The 19,311-nt window shown below is 38.6% G+C and overlaps 2 protein-coding genes across 3 annotated transcripts in view; one reads left to right on the top strand and one right to left on the bottom strand.

Annotated features, from left to right (window-relative positions):
- Positions 1–19,311, bottom strand: part of LOC129236240 (tubby-related protein 4) — a 56,128-nt gene that overhangs the window by 32,697 nt on the left and 4,120 nt on the right. For both annotated transcript variants that reach the window (XM_054870499.1, XM_054870500.1), the window contains exon 2: positions 465–629. In XM_054870499.1, coding sequence (XP_054726474.1) covers positions 465–629 — 165 coding nt within the window. The remainder of the gene's footprint in view (positions 1–464; positions 630–19,311) is intronic.
- Positions 7,095–14,113, top strand: LOC129236241 (uncharacterized). Its single transcript, XM_054870501.1, has 4 exons — positions 7,095–7,500; positions 11,519–11,897; positions 11,975–12,102; positions 13,514–14,113. The coding sequence occupies exons 1-4, from the start codon at positions 7,267–7,269 to the stop codon at positions 13,925–13,927; spliced, it is 1,155 nt and encodes a 384-aa protein (XP_054726476.1). The 5' UTR covers positions 7,095–7,266; the 3' UTR covers positions 13,928–14,113.

The following is a 19,311-nucleotide window of genomic DNA, read 5'->3' as shown; positions in this document are numbered from 1 at the left end:
CATTTACAATGGGGTAGACGTCTGGAGACTGGGAAGGTCAGTCCATAAGTGTGATGCCATTTTCTTGTTTTGTTGTTTCTCAATGTGTTTTTCTGAGAGCAGTGGTTTTGATGACGTGGGACGGTAAGATATGTTCACCTCCTTCAGTCGACGTTCGATGGTGTTGATACTCACATCTATTGCCTTTTTAGCAAGAACTGATCGTACTTGGTGTAGTCACAAAGAAGGGTTCCGCTTAAAAAGTTGGACGATCGTTTTACCTGCTTTTTTGTCGTCACTCGCTTCAAGCACTCGCGCTCGGAAAAGTCATCAACATTTTTGTGCACCTTATACGGCTTATTCCACATCACAACAAACTTTTTTGATTTTGATCTTGAAGTTACAAGAAAAAAACCGTTTCTTTTCTTCTGACACAGACTGTATATCGACCATTGGGCGATACTAGTATTGCTAAATGAACTTACTTCAGAACGATGTCCACGCAGGTTGTAGTTGGAACGCGATGGAAAATCCATATTTCTGCGGCAGTGCGAAGTTGTAAACGTTACACCAACAATGCCACGTATATTCCCTGTAGCCAGCCATCCCTCTTGGTAATAATTTGTTCGGTTTAATTTCCAGCCTTCCTCCTGATTAAGAATACAACAAGCAAATATTAATAAATAGTCCGAATGGGGTAAGTTATGTAATATTTGGCAAATATAGTATATAGAATTTTTCGTATTCCGATTATTTACGTTTAGTACAAATTAATAATGGAATAGTTAGGTGACAGCTTTTCCCTCTCAAATCTATTATCAGTTTCGATAATTGTGCTATCTAGGGTCATAACAGTTATAAGTTTTAACGCAAAAACATTGCTGCATAACAGTTATTAGGTGAGAAGTATTTTTTGCTTCACCAATAAGAATTACATATATCCCAAGGTCTTTTTTTCTACTGCTGGATAATTGTTACAAACGGTCTTTCAAAGGTGACGCCAAAATGCCAGTAGTGAATAATTCCTGACGGTGCCCTTTTGTATGTTATCTTTGATATTTGTCAAGTAGGCAGAAGTACAATTTTACACGATAGAACAAAGCGTTAAATTATTGAAACTTTTTATGAGAATGGTCGATCTTTAAGAAAAACATATCTCAAAATTCGTAATTTTCCGAATGACTTCGGCAATCCAAAGTTTTTTTTTCAATTTCAAGAAACTGGTCCTGTCGAGCATAGAAAAAAGACTAACGGACCCCAGATTTTAAGAGGTGCGGTCAGTTCGTGTGATCAGACCGTTAGCCGACTCTCAGCGATTTTGAAGGAATCAGCTGATTGGCTGACGTAAGCGGGGACATGACAGCGGTATTTTTTACGAAAAACTGAGAATGTGTTGGAGATATAAGAAAAAAATTAACGCAGTCTACGTTCAAGTTACTTCCGTGCCGTCTGAACAACCATGATGGAAAGAATAATGAGGTGGCGCCTATCGTGGTCCCGTTACTTTGCGCTCAGCGAATTTGAGAACTAGTTACGTGATTTTAGCTCCAGTATGGCCAGATTACCATTTTCGTAACTTGATTTATCTTTTTTTTTTTTGTTATTTTTATTATTTTTTGTCTCGGAGTTTTAGTTCTTTCTTCATGACATTTTTCTAGCTGTTCTAATTAAAATGTTATGTTTATAATTTTGTAAAATATACATTTTTTAATAATTATTTAAATAATTCACTCAGTTTTATTTAGCTTTACTTTTTTTAACATCTGGTGGCATTGCCCGCGATTGCCGGTGTTGTTGGTGTTCTTCTGCTTTCGGCAGTCAAATCTCTCTCTCGCTACTGCAGTGTTGCCTAGCTTTGGATATAAAAACGCACTAAAATGCCCATTCAAAGAAAATAACCCAACAAATTTTTATTGAATCACTTAAAGAACTTTGTATGCGTGACAAATTGTCTTTAAAATGTGCGTTTTTTTTAATAAATGTGTTATGCTTATGCACAATTTAATTTATGAGTTTTTTTTTGTTAAGCGAGACTCTTTTGTTAAGGGAACGACTTTTTTGCTATATTTGCTAGATAAGGTACTCTTTTTGTAAAAATGTCAGTATGGTTTCTTTAGTATTTTCTGATATTTTGTTGCTTATTTTTAAAATGAATACAACTCTTAATGTCCTATGTCTCACTAAGGATTGATGACCGGAAGAAACGATTACACCTCTATGGTTTTAATTCGCATTCAATAAATTCAAAGGCTTTTTAAAATGTGTAAAAAGGTTTTCAATCTTAAGAAGAGTTGAGAGAGGGGCATTTAATATTTTTGCATAACCTTAAATGGAGCCAAAAATTAAATTTGTACTTTCAAATTATCAAATTTTATAAGAGTAAAAAAATTTTCATTAGCACTAAAATCTTCTCAGAGTGGCCTTTTTAAACTTCTTTTGTATAATAATACAGTTTTTTTTAACCTAAAGTTTTGGTAGCTTTAAATTAAAAAAAAGGAACAAACACGAAACTTCAAAATTTTCGCATTTTCGGTATAAAAAAGCACTAAATTTATTGCGAAGAACAAATGGTTAGCAATACTGCACAACTCAGCAAACGTGACGTCACGTACGCTCTGATGGGCGCAATCTTCTTTCTATCAGTCTTGCTGAACAACGACTGATTGTATGCGTGTGTGAATACGTGCGAAATGAGCGGGCAGAATTCTGCTGCCGTATCTCTGGTGAAGTGGCAGCCGAAGTTACTCTCACAATTTTGTTTTTCACTATAGCGGATAGCTAAACTGGGTAATTTTGCATTCTTGCAAAAAAAAATGCACGTTCTCAACAATTAGACATCCATGGATAGACTGTTTGGCGGAATTTACTTATAAATGTGTTCATGGTGGACATTTAAATGATATTATTTTATTAAAATTATTGAATGCCGGCGTACGCTGTAGCCGAATGGGTTGGTGTGTGACTACCATTCGGAATTCAGAGATAACGTAGGTTCGAATCTCGGTGAAACACCAAAATTTAAAAAACGTTTTTTCTAATAGCGGGCGCCCCTCGGCAGGCAATGGCCGTGTTTATTTCTTTTCTGCCATGAAAAAGCTCCTCAATATCAATATCAAATAACACAGATATTTATCAATTACATTTAACTTAATTCTGCATATTTTAGCCTCCCACTCGGCCTTATTTAATATGGTCTCAGTTCAACCATTGAGAAACAATATCATGGAGTTCGCCTGGCTTGTCTAATTTATTTCGAATATACGGTGCGAAAACTGTCTTCATATACTGTATTTGAAGATATGTATGTATAAGTATATGTACGAGTAGGTATAGACTGGAAACGTAAAAAATAAATGTTGGGAAATAAATCTTATTGACAACGGAATAAATATTTATCATCTAATAACGTTTTCATTAAACTTTAGAATTTCGGCAACGCTTTCAATTCGAGCTAACTGTTATTTTTGCTCCTTCGATTTGACGTCATGAAAATTTGTTTGAGCTGTACTCAGTAAGAACGATGTTGTACGGGCAATGTGCAAATCCGAATGATAAAGATAGAAGCCAATGCAACCACTGGAATGGTTTGCTTGTAGAATTTTTAGTTATATCAAAAAAATCTATTTGGATCACCCTGCATGTTGTGTTAAAGTACTTATATAAGCCGATTCGTTGTAAGTGAAAAGAGCTATTTTATATGCTAAGCTAATTGAAGCAAAAATTACATTTAAAAATTGTGTTCATATCGAAAGCATGAAAAAATAGTTTTCGATCGATACGAGGGGTGCCTTTTATATTTCAGGATTTGGCAACCCTGGTGTTGCAATCTGGCAACTGACAGCTGTATCGCAAAGTTTGACATTTTTTGGCTTTTACGTACTCAGAACGTTTTGAAATACCAGCGCTATTTGTGTTATTTACAGTAACTTAAAAGATTCATCTCGGTCCAATAATGGAATTAAATCGTGAACATGTTCGTGCGATTATTTTTTACAACTTTCGACGTGGATTAACTCAGCAACATTGCATGGATGAACTTAATTCATTTTTTGGCGATGAAGCTCCATCAAGGACCAGTGTTTATCGATGGTATGGTGAATTCAATCGCGGTCGTAGGTCACTCCAAGACGAATTTCGTGAAGGTCGTCCATAATCAGTTGTTGTTCCGAAAACCATTGATGCTGTGCGCGAACTGATATTGCAAGATCGTCATGTGACCTATCGTGAGATTGAGACAATCTTAGGCATTAGTGGGACCAACATACATTCAGTATTGCATAAACATTTGACTGTCAAAAAAATTTGTTCGCGTTGGATCCCACACAATTTGTCAATCGCTCAAAAAAAGGCTCGTGTCGATTGGTCGAAGGAAAAGCTCAAAAAATACGATCGCGGGGCTTCGAAACACGTCTATGACATCGTGACAGGATTTACGCGTATGAGCCCGAAAGTAAACAACAGTCGACTGTATGGGTGTTTCAAGATGAGCCAAATCCAACAAAAGTTGTTCGCGCACGAATCACTTCCAAGCAAATGGTCGCCTGTTTTTTCGGAAAAACTGGACATGTCGCAACCGTACCACTAGAACAACGCAGAACAGTAAATTCTGAGTGGTACACAACCATTTGTTTGCCAGTTGTCTTCCAAGAAATTAGGAAAACCAATCGCCAAAGACGGATCACTCTTCACCAGGACAATGCGAGCTCTCACACATCGGCTCAAACAACTGCATTTTTGAGCACCCAAAACATCGAATTAATGGGTCATCCGCCATATAGTCCTGACTTGGCACTGAATGACTTCTTTTTATTCCCGTACATAAAAACCAAACTGAGAGGTCAACGTTTTTCGACACCTGAAGAAGCGGTTGCGGCATTCAGAATCCATGTTTTGGTGGTACCTCATTCAGAGTGGAAAAAGTGCTTCGACAATTGGTTCAAACGCACGCAAAGGGGGTAAAGATCTCCATGGAGAATATTTTGAAAAACAATAAAGTGATTTTCGATGATTAAAATTGGTTTTGTTCTCTAATCCCGACATATAAAAGGCACCCCTCGTATTTCTTTGGAATTGTATTAAATTTATTTTGCTAATTAAATTTCGAATTCTAAACTTTGGATGTGTTATGTCTTTTAAGAAACGCCTATCCATAGGTCAAATGCTCAAAGCCTACACATGCATACGAGGTGTGTTCAAAAAGTATCGCGAATTTTGAATTTTCGCAGGTTACGTATATTCGAATTTCGATTTTTTTGTGGCAATATGTTGATACTCATGTCTCTCACTCATGCCGACGAGTTCGGTCATTTTGAATGTTTAGTTAATTGTTGACAGCTGCTTTACTTGAACGTGTTTCGGCTCGTCTTCGATTTTTACCTATTCAAAAAGATGGATCAAAGAACCTGTACCAAATTTTGTGTGAAAAACGAAATTAAGTGCACGAATGCATTCCGAATGTTGACTGTGTCGTACGGAAAAGCTACTTTGGACCAAAGCAACGTTTATCGGTGGTACAAAATGTTCTCAGAAGGCCGAGAAGATGTGAATGACGAAAAGCGTGTCGGACGCCCGAGCACTTCAACAATAGACGAAAAAATTGATGAAGTGAAGAAAATGGTATTGGCCAATCGTCGAATCGCCGTTAGAGAAGTTGCTGAGGACCTAGACATATCGATTCGCTCGTGCCATTCGATTTTTTTGAATAATTTGGGCATGGGACGGGTCGCCACAAAATTCGTACCAAAACTGCTCAACTTCGACCAAAAGCAACATCGCATGAACATTGCTAATGAGATGTTGGACTCTGTCCGCCACGACCCAAACTTGCTCCAGAGGGTCATAACTGGTGACGAATCGCGGGTTTATGGTTATGACGTGGAAACCACAGCTCAATCATCTCAATGGAATCTGCCGCATGAACTAAGACCGAAAAAAGCGCGCCAAGTTCGGTCGAATGTAAAAGTTTTGCTTACCGTTTTCTTCGATTGCAGGGGCGTTGTGCATCATGAGTTCTTGCCACAGGGTAAAACGGTCAATATGGAATATTACCGGCAAGTTATGCGCAATTTGCGCGAAGCAATCCACCCGGATTTGTGGAAGAACAAACATTGGCTCTTTGGCCAAAAACAACACACTAATAATGCCACAGCCACCGTATTCCCCAGATCTGGCCCCCTGTGGCTTTTTATTGTTTCCGAATCTGAAGAGGCACATGAAAGTACGACGCTACGCTACGATTGACGAGATAAAGTCGGCATCGAAGGAGGAGCTGAACAAGATAAAAAAATGATTTTTTTGAAGTGCTTCGAAGATTGGAAAAACGTTGGCACAAGTGCATAATATCTCATGGGGATTACTTTAAAGGTGACAAAATAGATATTAATGAATAAATAAATGATTTTTGAAAAAAACCACAAATTTCGCAATACTTTTTGAACACACCTCGTATGTGCAATGTACAAAAACATGCATAAAACATATGTATATGCTTGTATTTAATACTTAAGAAAGTCCCCCCCGTTCACCATGTCGTATGAGCAATGCCTATACTTTTTTTGTTTTGTAATGCATTCGTTTCACTCATTGGCATTTGCTTTTTTGTTTTTGCACCCTCTTATGAAGGAAAAGACTCTCACGTTATTTATAAACTTGTTATGCACTTGAAGAAAAGACAGAGAACCTCCTAGAGAGCAGTGGATAACAGGTGTGCGCCCAGGCAGTGCGTTAGAAGAGTGCTTATGTATACTTAAACGATCGATAGAGCTATTCTATTATGCTATAGAGAAAAATACTACATTGAATGTAAACGTTTTTAACACTACTTATGTTTTTTAATTGCCGGATCGGCATTTTAGCTTAACATAAAAATAACAAATACTTCTCTCTCATAAATAGGGAATTCTATTTTTTATTCGCATAAAATTTTATTGACTCTACTCTTATATTTGGTTGCACTTACTCACAAATCTCACAATTTCTTCGCATATATTTAAGTGCACATAAATATGTGTGTATTTGTAGTTTGGTTCTCTCCAGTGAAATTTTGAATTTATTTTCGAAATTTCGAAAACATTTCGGTTCTAAAGAAAGAAAATATTGCAGTTATTAAGAGGACGCCGAAGCAACAAGAAGAGATCGGTCGTGACGTTAGTCGGTGGCTTGTTTTTGTTTTTGTTTTCAATATTTCAAATGTACAACGTACTAACGAAAGTACCTAAAGTATTGCAGAATATACGACATATTTATTTAGAAATTTAAAAACTGTGTCATAGCGTTCACAAAATCGAGATGCGTCTAACAAAATTGGCAATATGGCAATTTGTGTTGATATTTGCCGCTTCTTTTCTGAATTTGGTTGAGTGTAAATCTTTTTTCGGCATCGGTAGACGCATTATTCATGACGAGTTAATAGTAAAAGATGTTCTTCAAGCACGCGTGGTCGGAGTGGACAAGGGTCCAGTAGTTGGCTTCAACTATGCTATTCCAGAGCCAATAACTTACATCGAAATTACCTCGGAACAAGTAAGGACGCAAATATTTTGGTCACTACACATCACTTCTAAATATACAACTACACACACTTTTGTTTTTGGTGTGTCTGCATGAATGAATGTTTGTGCAAAATTGTAATATATAGAATCTTATTTTTGAAACTATACGAATATGAGTGTGTTTATAAAAACTATAAATGTATATTGTGTATTTTATTTTCTGTCTAATTGCAAAATCTTGGCAATTAAAGACGGTACTGGGGAAGAATACTATTAGTGGTATTGACCGGCCTACGTACACACATACATACGTATGTGCATACAAACACACATTTATAGGTGTATATTATATATGAGAATATGAGAATTGAGGTTGTTTGCAGAATAGGCACGTTCTACATATTTACAAAAGCTATAAAACGTTCCCAAAATTTGGATTCACAAGCAATGGCGTTGAACTTCATGTGCCCGTCGCAATATTTGTCGCGCCAAATTGAATATTTTCATTTTTATATGTATGCATCTGCAATTTGAGGAAATTGTTATTCATTTAATGTCATTTGTGTGAGGATGAAGAAAACAAATCAAGTTTGTTAGCCTTGTAAATTACGCTTGCATGTTTTTTAATAATTGCATTCAGAGTTAGGTTGATAGGTACACAATCGCATCGGCAAAAGAGTTTTTGTTTAAATGCAAAACGCTCAATGTCAAAATCATTATCGACAAAACAAGCAATTGAAAATCACTTAAATATGAACTACCAAATATTAACCTTAGTTCGCAAATCTGTTGATCACTTTTTCTTTTCTTCTTTTCTTTTCTTTCCGACCTCAATAATATTTACGTCGGATTTAAATGTGGTGAGGAACAATGCGAGTAATACTAAGTTTGGGCGAGTTCTATTAGGTCGCTATCGAGATACACGCATTTACACATCGCCGTCGTATTTATTTTTATTAATTCATTATTTTTACTAAGCTTGGGTAATTTTTCTTCATTTATAACAGCTATATCTTATTTAAGGCTTTTTGAAAATTACTGCGCTTTTTCAGTACCAACCTATCTTGGGCAAAGATTTATAGTAAACAAAGCTTCATTGGGAATATAGCGACGAGCGGCCAAACTTGACTAAATCGCCTTCTCTCATCATTCTGAACACATGGCTATGTAGTAGTAGTAGTTTTGGGAAAGTCGATAATTTTTGTGTAAAATTTTGCGCAAACCGGTTAAAACTGTTTTATGGTCGATCTTTGTCTCCCGACTACTAACATGCCGGTCAACCTCGATTATTTGTGTGATTTTATCGACATTACTGATATTTTCTTTAACTGAATGGAACAAACAAAAAAGCAGCAATGAATTGTTTTAGTGTGAAATGTCACCTTGACTTACGAGATATCGATCACTATAGCCATCTACCAAGAAAATAATGGATTTCTTTTCCGCGAAACTAATGTAATGACTAGCTGCATAGCATTTTATTGATCTTTTCAATATATATTTAATATAAAAATGTTAGTCAAGTCGAACCACAAATACAATTTTTAAAAGTAACCAGACTTCAGCGCCACCTGTAGTGCCAAACATTTATTCTCGCATAACTAATGCACAGTACCAACTCGGAATATCCGGATTATAGGTGATGAATGACAAATCTGAACATTAAGAACATAATTTTAGGAATTTTATTTTATTGAAGAAATTTAGCTTTTATAAAATATTGCAGTAGCGGCAGCTAATCACCTACCCTGCCAGAAATCAAATAGATTAACGAAACCAACGCAAGACAAGTCTTATCGAGGCCCTATGTTTCCGAGAGGAGTGAACAAGGACAAAAAAAAAAACAAAATTGTAAATTAGAAATAAAATATGACACAAAACGCAAAACTCATTTCTTTTTTTAAATGCATGTGTATACCACTTTATTACCCATATTTTGCTATAATTATACGTCAATTCTAATTTCACGTCCGCCTGTTGTGGCAACTAGCACAATAATAAAATTTTACTACGAATGAATATGAGCATAAACTGAGAATTTACTGATCAAATACCGCTATTTAGCAAAAACATGCAAAACAGAACTAAAATATGCATTACTCAATTTGTCCGATTTCTAGAGGAAAGAAAGAGAAATTGCCCGGTTTGTAGAAATGTCCCGAATGTGGAGAAAACGCTATAGACATACATATATATTATATTATAAGTATTCTGTATATTCTGAATATGAATCGAATTGTACGGTAAATCGAATTTTGAAATACTCGACTAAGCGCCGCCTATTGGTTCTGCTCGAGGGCACACAAACAGATATCGTTTATTTTTATACCCGCGGACTTGAGTACAAGGGTGATATAATTTTTCTCACATAACGGTTGTGTGTAAAAGCATAAAGGAACCTAGATAGATATAGGCATACAGTCAACTCTAAAATAAAGTGTACAGCACATATTGACTAGTTTTGACCATTTATTTATTTACTTTTAATTTCAATTATTGTTTTATAAAAACACAGTCCATACTACGAAAAAACCCATATAGAACAAATTTGCAAAATTTTTAAGAATTCGACAAATTTCCATCAAAATTTAAAACTTTTTATTCAAAATTTCTGAGAAAATTTCAAGTATACAATTTTATAGCTCATTAAAATTTAGTTAAGTATAATGCAAGTTCAAGTAAGTGAAAAAGCTCCCTGATTTGTGAGAATTTTTTTCGGTCACGGTCTTGTGCATTCTCTCCACTTAACGCCTACTCCACACGCCCAGGACCTAAAAATCTACTGTAAAACACGTAAAAATCTACTATAAAAACCATTTGTGCAAAAATCTTACGAAAAAATAATGGATTTATTTTTCCCCAAACTAATATAAAGTCTTGCGTTAGGAATGACTGCTTTTTGGGTAGTTTCTAAAAACCATTGCTTTCCTTTCCCTTCTTGTAATGGAATTGGGAAAAAAAACTTTTGAAATTACTTCTAAGGAATTGCTGGACTGAAGGAATTGATTACCAATTACAATTACTACAGGAATAATTATTTGCAACACACTATCGCATTACAATTACTACAGGAGTGTAATTCTAATGCAATTGCATTTATCCAGCTCTGAAATTGCTTTGAATTTCAGACAATTCTACGGCGAATGAAATATTAAGAATATAACCCAACTTGAATTATTTTTAGTTTAATCGTGAGGTTATATTTGGACTAGAGGATGTTAGATATTTACATAACAAATACGTAACAGTTGAAGAAAACAGTGGAAAAAGGAATGGGAAGCAGTTGTGGAAAATTAAAGGGCAGAATTAGAGTATACACAGAGGTTATAATGTTTGTGGTTTCATACAGTGTTCCAAAGAAGTTGGCCTCAGAGCCCATCCTAACTATGGAGTAAGAGGTTTCGTTACCCACGATACCCATGAGTTCCGGGACTCATGGTAGCATCAGGCTATTACGTCTACCAACTTAGTTCGGCCAGGATTTACAGGACTCGACTACCCCTGATGTGGTTCGGGGCTGTCTACGGTCATGAGCGCAGCTCTTTTTCAGAGTTTGACTACAATTGAATCTCTGGCAGCACCACACTGTATCTCTTTTCAAGTACGACTCTTGATGGCATGGAGTCAATGGGCATGGAGAGAATCGGTGAATGGAAGTCAAGGCCGTACCAGTTCCCATTGTCTTTCAGCCTGCAGATAGACTTCAAGGTCTCTCCTTTGCTGAAAGCATCAAGTGGTGGAAGACCAACCAGAGCACCTAATGCCGGGCCTGAAGGAGTCGATAAAGCTTAGGTGCCACAGATGACCACAGTGCGTTGTAGTCTTGATAAGGTCCTCCTGACTCCCACGAGAGAGAGTCTGTCCATACAGTGTTGGTATTTTGTAGAGCCAACGTTTTAACAGTAGTTTTAACCTGAAATATTTTCTCACCAAGCATTGCACATCTTCACGCTATAAGTGCAAACTAGTTTTAAAATAATTGCGAAACAAAAACTATGAATTACATTTCTCTAATCTCCTTTATATTTTATGTTAATTTTGAAATGTAGAACGTTCTAGCAGAGGTGAACTTCAGTTATCAGAATGACTTGGTGAAAGGGAATATTATTGCGATCGATGATGACAACATCACAAATACAAATGATGACTTCGAGCTATTTGAAGTGCAGATATCAATCTATGGATTCAAAGAGCCATCACTCAATATGAATCCATCGATTTTTCTCAATAGAGATCAGCAATTTCAAGGCATACTTGAGCCGGACTCTAGCAGTGAATTCGAGTACGAAATTGAAGGTAATGAATTCGAAGATGCGGAAGTGAAAAATGGAAGTGATGAAACCACAGCTGCGTTGGATGACGATGAGGAATATTTTGAAGACTTTGGTGATGCTGATAAAGTAATCGAACAGGGAATGCATCAGAAAGGTAAGTTAACTTTATTAGACTAAGCTCTTTCGAGTAAGAACTCCTTTTATATAACCATGACTTTCTTCATATTGTAGATGATTATTTATTGTATCAAACTTATCAGAATTCGCAAACTTCTACAGAGGAACCGTCAAATCATACCGTTATATTTTACTACATTGACAGTAATTTCATAACCTATGTGAGATTTATAATATTCGATGTAAGTTTCCCTTGTATTAAACAAGTGCAGATGCACTTACATTTGTATGCATGTACTGGGTGGCTGATGAATTTTGCTACATTAAGAAACTCAAAGAACTTTTTTTTTAGTGTATGGAATTCATTTTTTTTTTTCAAGTTGAAGGTCATTAAATTTTATTAAATGTAGCTTAACTAGTTTTAAAAATAATTGAATTTAAATGCCCCCAATGCTCGTTGACACAAGTGCGGCATCTTAGTAAAAAGTTGTTCATTGCTGCTTTGAGAGTTGCGACAGGAATAGCCGCAATTGTTGCCCGAATGGATTGTTTTAGTTCATCCAAATTTGTTGGCTTTGTTTTATAAACTTCTTGTTTACGTAAACCCCACAAAAAAAAGTCAGGTGCATTAAGGTCAGGCGACCTGGGGGGCCAACGAAATTCGGAGTTTCTTGAAATCAGTTTATTGGGAAATTTTCGTCGCAACTCTGTCATAACAGTCTGGGCTATGTGAGACGTTTCCCCATCTTGTTGAAACCACACAGAGTTGAAAGGAATTCTCTTTCGGCGTAGTTCTGGATAGAAAAATTCTTTCAGCATTTTGAAATAACGGTCTCCAGTAACCGTAACGGTGTGACCATTTTCTTCAAAAAAATAAGGCCCGACAATACAGCGTGAAGAAACCGCACATCACACTGTCACGCGAAGAGGATGCAATTCCGTCTCGTGGAGTATCTGTGGGTTAGAAGTACCCCATATTCGACAATTTTGTTTGTTCACATTGCCGTTTAAATCGAAATGGGCCTCATCAGACATGAAAAGGCAGTTTAACATGTTTTGGTCTTCTTCCACCATTTGCAGGATCTTCTGGCAAAATTCCAAGCGAATTGGCAAGTCTGCTGCATTCAGTTTGTTAACCATTTGAATTTTGTAGGGAAATAAGTCTAAATCTTTGTGCATTATTGTTCGCAAAGACTGTCGGCTGACACCAAGTTGAGCAGATAAGCTTCTTGTTGAAACCCTTGGATTGCTTTGTATAGCTGCAGCTACAGCAGCGATCGTTTCCTCCGTCCGAACTGGTGGGTTTCGATGATAAGGCCTTCTTACGACTGTTCCTTGCTCAGCAAAATTATTCACCAGTCTCATTATGGTCCATCTGCTCGGGGGATCGCCGCCAAAAATCCGCCTGTACTCTCTCTGTACCAAAACTACGGACTCCAGTGCGTGATAGCGGCGGACTATCCAAATTCTTGTTTGCGTGTCCCAGTTATCCATTTTAATAAATTTTAAAGATCAATCTGCAAATTAAAACCAAAATGGAACAGATAACTTAAAAAGAAAAAAAGGTTTTCAATTTTTTTTTGGTAGCGGCTTTCATCAGCCACCCTGTAAATGCGAAAAACACATTTCTATAATTAGCATAATTATTTGCAGCACACTGTCGACACGGCATCAGAAGATTACAATCCACCTGTAGCGGAATATTCCCACTTCTCCCCGAATAGTCTCAAAGCTGTAATTACGGACAGCAATACTACTAACCTATTTGTGCAGATGCTAATCTATGGTTATCGGCCGGATGATCTTCCAGACGACTACACACCATTTTTAATCAGCAGCTATAATACCGAGATGACAGCATCATCGAGTGCTTTAGAACGTTTGAAAATGTTAATGATTGCCAAAACTCAGAATAGTTATGAAAATTCAGGGGAGATAAATTTTGAAACGGGTGAAAGAAATGAACCGTCGACCAATAGTACCACAACGGATGCGTCAACTAGGCATCACTCAAATGGGTTTGCAGTATTCAACATCATCATAATATATTTCTTAACATTCTTTTAAATTTGTTTGAATGCATGATTTATAAATTATTTATTACCTATGTCTATTATTATCGTAATGAAATGATCTTACGGTCCATTGTATTTACTTCTGTTACTAAAATGAATTAATTTGCGTCCACGCTTTATAAAAAATGCAGTACAACAAAAAAGATAGTATTTAAAAATAAAATGATTGCTCATTTGATTTGACTTTGAGAAAAATTATTTATGAACGAGTGACAGTTGTGAAAGTGAAACCTACCCTCAAATTCCTAAAACAAAAACTTGATGCCTCTAACAGGTATGAACCACTAACATGTGTTCATGTTATCTAAATACGAGGTGTCTATTAAATACCAATTGGTTGGTTGGTTGGTTAGGGTGGTGATTCATCCAGAATCTAACTAGCGCTTCCGCAACATTTTGTTGCCACATCCTCGTTACCAAATTGTTTACCAGTTATTGAATTTGAATTTGAAGAGGTCGAGCCAAGGAGCTCCAGGAGATTTGGTGGCTCCTAAAACACTCAGGCTAAAAAGCCCATTGTATTTAAAGCTCTGGAAAGGGGGTAGATAGTCAAGGAGGGAGGGAGAAAAGTATCAGAGAAAGAGATAGGAAAGAATAGAGACAGAGATAGAGATAGTTAGCCCTGTAAGAATTTTCCAGATTCTTTGGCGAATCTGTAAATATCCTCCAGTTTTAGAGAACGAATATCACTCATTCCCATGACATCGGAACCCAATAGCCGTAGTCGCGCTCTAGCAAAGGCAGGACACTCACAGAGAAAGTGCTCAGTGCTATCCGCCTCCTCCAAGCAGGACAGGCATACCGGGTCCTCGATGATTCCAATGGTGGTCATATGCTGACCCCATGGGTTGTGTCCTGTAATGATGCCGACCATCAACCGAATGTCTTTCCTTCTAAGTTTTAGTGGAAAGTTTGACAGTTTTCTGTTCGGACTTGTCACAAAACACTTTGCAGTTCTGCAGCGTTCTAGACCGGACCATCGCTCTTTATGTAGATTGCCTACATAGTCGTTGATCCAATTCTTGATTCCTGCGGGACTGATTCCGATTATTGGCTCTGGCCCCTGTGGGGGCACCGCTGATCCACGGTTGGCCAATTCGTCGGCAATTTCGTTTCCTTGAACACCGGAGTGTCCTGGAACCCATATAAGTACAAGCCTGTTTTGTCTTGCGACAGAATTAAGCTTCTTCTTACATTCTTGAACAATCTTCGAGGTTTGCTTCGCGTTCTCCAGGGCCTTCAATGCAGCCAGACTGTCACTGAAGACTCCAGTCTGTTTCCCGCTCCATCTCCTCTCGATTATCCATTCGGCTACTTTTAGGATGGCAAAAACTTCTGTTTGAAAAACAGTTGCCATTCCCCCCATAGCATAGTGATACTTATAACTATCGTTTAAGTACCATCCGGCTCCAGACCCTATTTCAGTCTTGGACCCATCGGTAAAGAAAATATCCGTCAAACCTACCTGCATGCATTCTGGATTGCTCCATTGCTCACGCAATGGAAATCTGACATCAAATTTCCTTCCGAATGAAACTGTGGGTATCAGGTCATCTTTAGGTGCCAAAAACAGTGGATACTGCTCCGTCAGCAACTTAAAGATTTCTCTGTGTCCCGTAGTTCCATCTTCGTGCCAGAAACCATATTTATGGAGTCTGCACATTGCTTTTATTGCTTCCTGTTGTATCTTAAGATCCAGGGGGAGCAAATTATGCATAGCATTTAGGGCATCACCAGAGGTTGTACTCATGGCACCGGTGATGCATAAACATACACTTCTTTGCAGCCTGTATAGTTCCCGGATTGTGGACTTAACCATGTTCCGTCGCCACCAGACTACAGAAGCGTAAGTGATGATTGGTGCCGTGTATATCCATAGGACCACAGCAGGTTTCAGACCCCAAGTTTTGCCAAAGGCTCTACGGCATTGCTGAAAAATCTTCAATGCACGATTCACCTTCAGTGAAACGTGTGTCTCCCAGGTCAGCTTCTTATCCAAGATTACTCCTAGATATTTAACTTCGTTGGAAAGACCAAGTGTCACACCTTTCAGTGTTGGAAGACTGAGTCCATCCAATTTCCGTTTTCTCGTAAACAAGACTATTGTTGTTTTGTTCGGATTAACGGAAAGACCTTGTCTCATGCACCAATCATCGATTTTGTCAAGGACTCTCTGCACTTTCGTGCAAAGCCTCCTTAAGGATTTATCCGATGTTAGCGCACAGACGTCGTCCGCATATGCTTGGACGTGAAAGCCGAGTTCCTGCATCTCCGCTAATAGGGAGTCTACGACGAAGCACCACAGCAGCGGAGAAAGAACACCCCCTTGGGGACATCCTTGCTTGGCCCTGATTGTGATTTGCTCGTCGTCGCTCCCACCAGCGGTTAACAGCCTCTCAGAGAGCATGGAGTATATCCATTTTATAATGGCTTGATTAACTCCGTGTCGTTCGGCAGAAGAACATATCGAGCCGAAAGTGGCATTATCAAAAGCCCCCTCAATGTCCACGAACACGCCCATTGTGTATTCGTCAGCTTCCAGCCCAGCTTCAATCTTGCTAACAAGATCGTGTAAGGCTGATTCACATGATTTTCCACTCTGGTAAGCGTGTTGATTTCTACTAAGTGGACTTCTCGGCAATACCCCCACTCGAATATGTTTCTCCACCACTCGTTCCAGACTTTTCAACATGAACGATGTCAAACTGATTGGTCTAAAACTTTTTGCTAGGGAATAGTCATCTTTTCCTGGTTTTGGAATAAATACTACTCTTACGCGTCGCCATTGGGATGGTATATAACCAAATGCAAGACAGGCTGTGAAGATCCTTTTCAGGGCCTCAATCAGCCTGTCAGGTCCGTCAGGTCCAGGGGACTTAAAGTTCTCAAAGGAAGATATGGAAAACCTTATCGATTCCCTTGTCACTATCCGACTAGCAATATACCAGCTGTACCTAGAGGTTCCACCGTTGCCACCGTCATTGTTCATGCCACTCTCAGCTTCAGAGAGAGTTCTACTACCCGGATTACCAGTTATTTACAGCAGGACTATATCCAGTCTGTGCGGTTTAGGAACCTTATTAGGTTGTTGACGTCTAAGCCAGACAGTTGCTCGAGACTCTCGAACAGCGGTTTGCCCAGGGTTAACATTCTGTCCTTCCATAGGGCAGGGCATTCACAGAGGAAATGGAAGATTGTTTCTTTTTCCCCCGGTTGTTTACAACTATGACAGTATGTGTTATGAGGGATGCCCATTTTGGCGGCTTGTTCTCCGATAGACCAGAAGCCAGTTATAACTGCCGTAAGTCTACAGGTGTCCCGTCGTTTCATGTTTATTAATGTCGACGATTGCTTGAGGTTGTAGGTGGGCCATAACGTTCTGCTGATTTTGCATTTCGTCTGGTCTCTCCATCTACAATCTGCAATTCGAAGGTATTTTAGAGAAATTGCATTCTTGACCGCACCTAGTGGAGTGAATACTGGTACTGCAAGAGCGCTATTCATGGCAGATCCCCCTCTTGCCAGTTCATCAGCTTTTTCGTTGCCTTCTATGTTCCGGTGTCCCGGCACCCAAATTAAGGTTACTCTATGGTTTTCACTCAAGTTGGTGAGGCTACTCCTACTTTGCTCCACTACTTTAGAGGTTGTTATAGTCGCGTTCAGCGCCTGGATTGCAGCTTGGCTATCCGAAAGAATAGCGATATTGCCTTTGAAAGAGAAATCTGCGATTAGTAACCTTCCCCAATTGCTAGTACTTCCGCTTGGGAGACGCTGCTGGTATTAGGGAGACGCACAGATTTTTCAATTCCAAGTCTATGAGAATATATACCAGCTCCAACACCACAATCCATTTTACTGCCATCTGTATAGACTGTGGTATCGAAGTTGTTTAGAGAGAATCCCTTATTCCATTCTTTTTTAGATGGAAAGAGTGTGGCAAAATTCCTATTGAACGTTACCATCGGGACGATGTAGTCAGTCCTCACCGAGGTTAACTGAGTTTGCCGCAATAATAGACTAGCGCGACCATAAGTTTTTTCTTTCCAGCGACCCGCTTCATTTAACCTAAATGCACTCATGGTTGCCGTCTTCTTTATATGTAGGTCTATTGGAATAACGTGTGTCAGAGCATTGAGAGCCTCTCTAGGACATGATCTGATTGCACCGACCGTTATTGCACAGGCTGATCTTTGTATTCTGCCGAGTAATTTGGTATTGTACTCTCTCCCTAGAGCTTTCCACCAAACTACCGAACCATACGATAGAATGGGTCGTATAACTGTCTTATACAGCCATAATGTATGCTTAGGTTGAAGACCCCATCTTTTTCCAAGCATACGTTTGCAGGCATATAAAGCAATTTCTGCTTTCCTTACCCGTTCTTCGACGTTTAACTTCCAGCTAAGTTTGGAGTCCAGAATTACTCCTAAGTACTTTGCACTGGTTGATAGTGACAGAGTTTGTCCGTTGATATTTGGTAGGGTGAAAGTTGGTACCTTGTATCTGGTGGTAAAAAGCATAAGTTCTGTTTTACGTGGGTTTAAACTTAGCCCACATCCTGTGGCCCAAGAGTTAAGCTCGCCTAACGCCCTTTGGATGATCCCACTGATCGTATTTGGACACAGTCCCGACACCATTAACACCACATCATCAGCGTACGCCACCACTTTTACCCCACCTCCGTCAAGTTTTGTTAAGATTTTGCTTATCACACATAGCCAAAGAAGTGGAGATAATACTCCCCCTTGTGGAGTGCCCCCGTGGACCTTCTTGGTTATGTTGATATTACCCATAAATACCAATACTGACGCAGTTTATTTAGGGACCAGCATTAACACCGCTGTAGACGAATGGGTTGGTACGTGACTTCACCAAAATGAAGAAAAAGTTTTTTCTAATAGCGGTCGCCCTTTGGCAGGCAATGGCAAGCCCCCGAGTGTATTTCTGCCATGAAGAAGCTCCTCATAAAAAATATCTGTCGTTCGGAGTCCGTTTGTGGAACAACATTAGGCGACAGAACAATGAGCTGTAAGAGTTTTACGACGACATAGACATAGCGCAGCGAATAAAGATCCAGCGATTACGCTGGCTGCTCCGGCTCTGAAAGTATTCGATGTTGGACCAGCTGGTGGTTGCAGAGGAAGAGAAATGCTTCTTCTACGTTGGAAAGTTCAGGTGGAGGCTTCACTTGGTGTTTCCAATTGGCGCCGTTTAGCTCGCGAAATACACGACTGGCGTGCTTTGTAAACTGAATACCAATACTGATTAGGAGATTATTTCGCCAATCAAGAAAAAGAAGAAGACACGTACTGTTTATCGTGATGCTACAATGCTACATCTCTTGCTTCAATAAGCATGTTAATATAACCACATATT

Source organism: Anastrepha obliqua, chromosome 1 (genome assembly GCF_027943255.1).
Source record: "Anastrepha obliqua isolate idAnaObli1 chromosome 1, idAnaObli1_1.0, whole genome shotgun sequence".
NCBI lineage: Eukaryota > Metazoa > Arthropoda > Insecta > Diptera > Tephritidae > Anastrepha > Anastrepha obliqua.
Note: the sequence above shows the minus strand (reverse complement) of the source record. Positions and strands in the feature narration are given on the sequence as shown.

Coding starts and splice junctions, on each gene's coding strand:
- LOC129236241 (XM_054870501.1), top strand. CDS start 7,267: ATGCGTCTAACAAAATTGGCAATATGGCAATTTGTGTTGATATTTGCC. Junction 7,501..11,518: donor TCGAAATTACCTCGGAACAA/GTAAGGACGCAA, acceptor TTTGAAATGTAG/AACGTTCTAGCAGAGGTGAA. Junction 11,898..11,974: donor ACAGGGAATGCATCAGAAAG/GTAAGTTAACTT, acceptor TTCATATTGTAG/ATGATTATTTATTGTATCAA.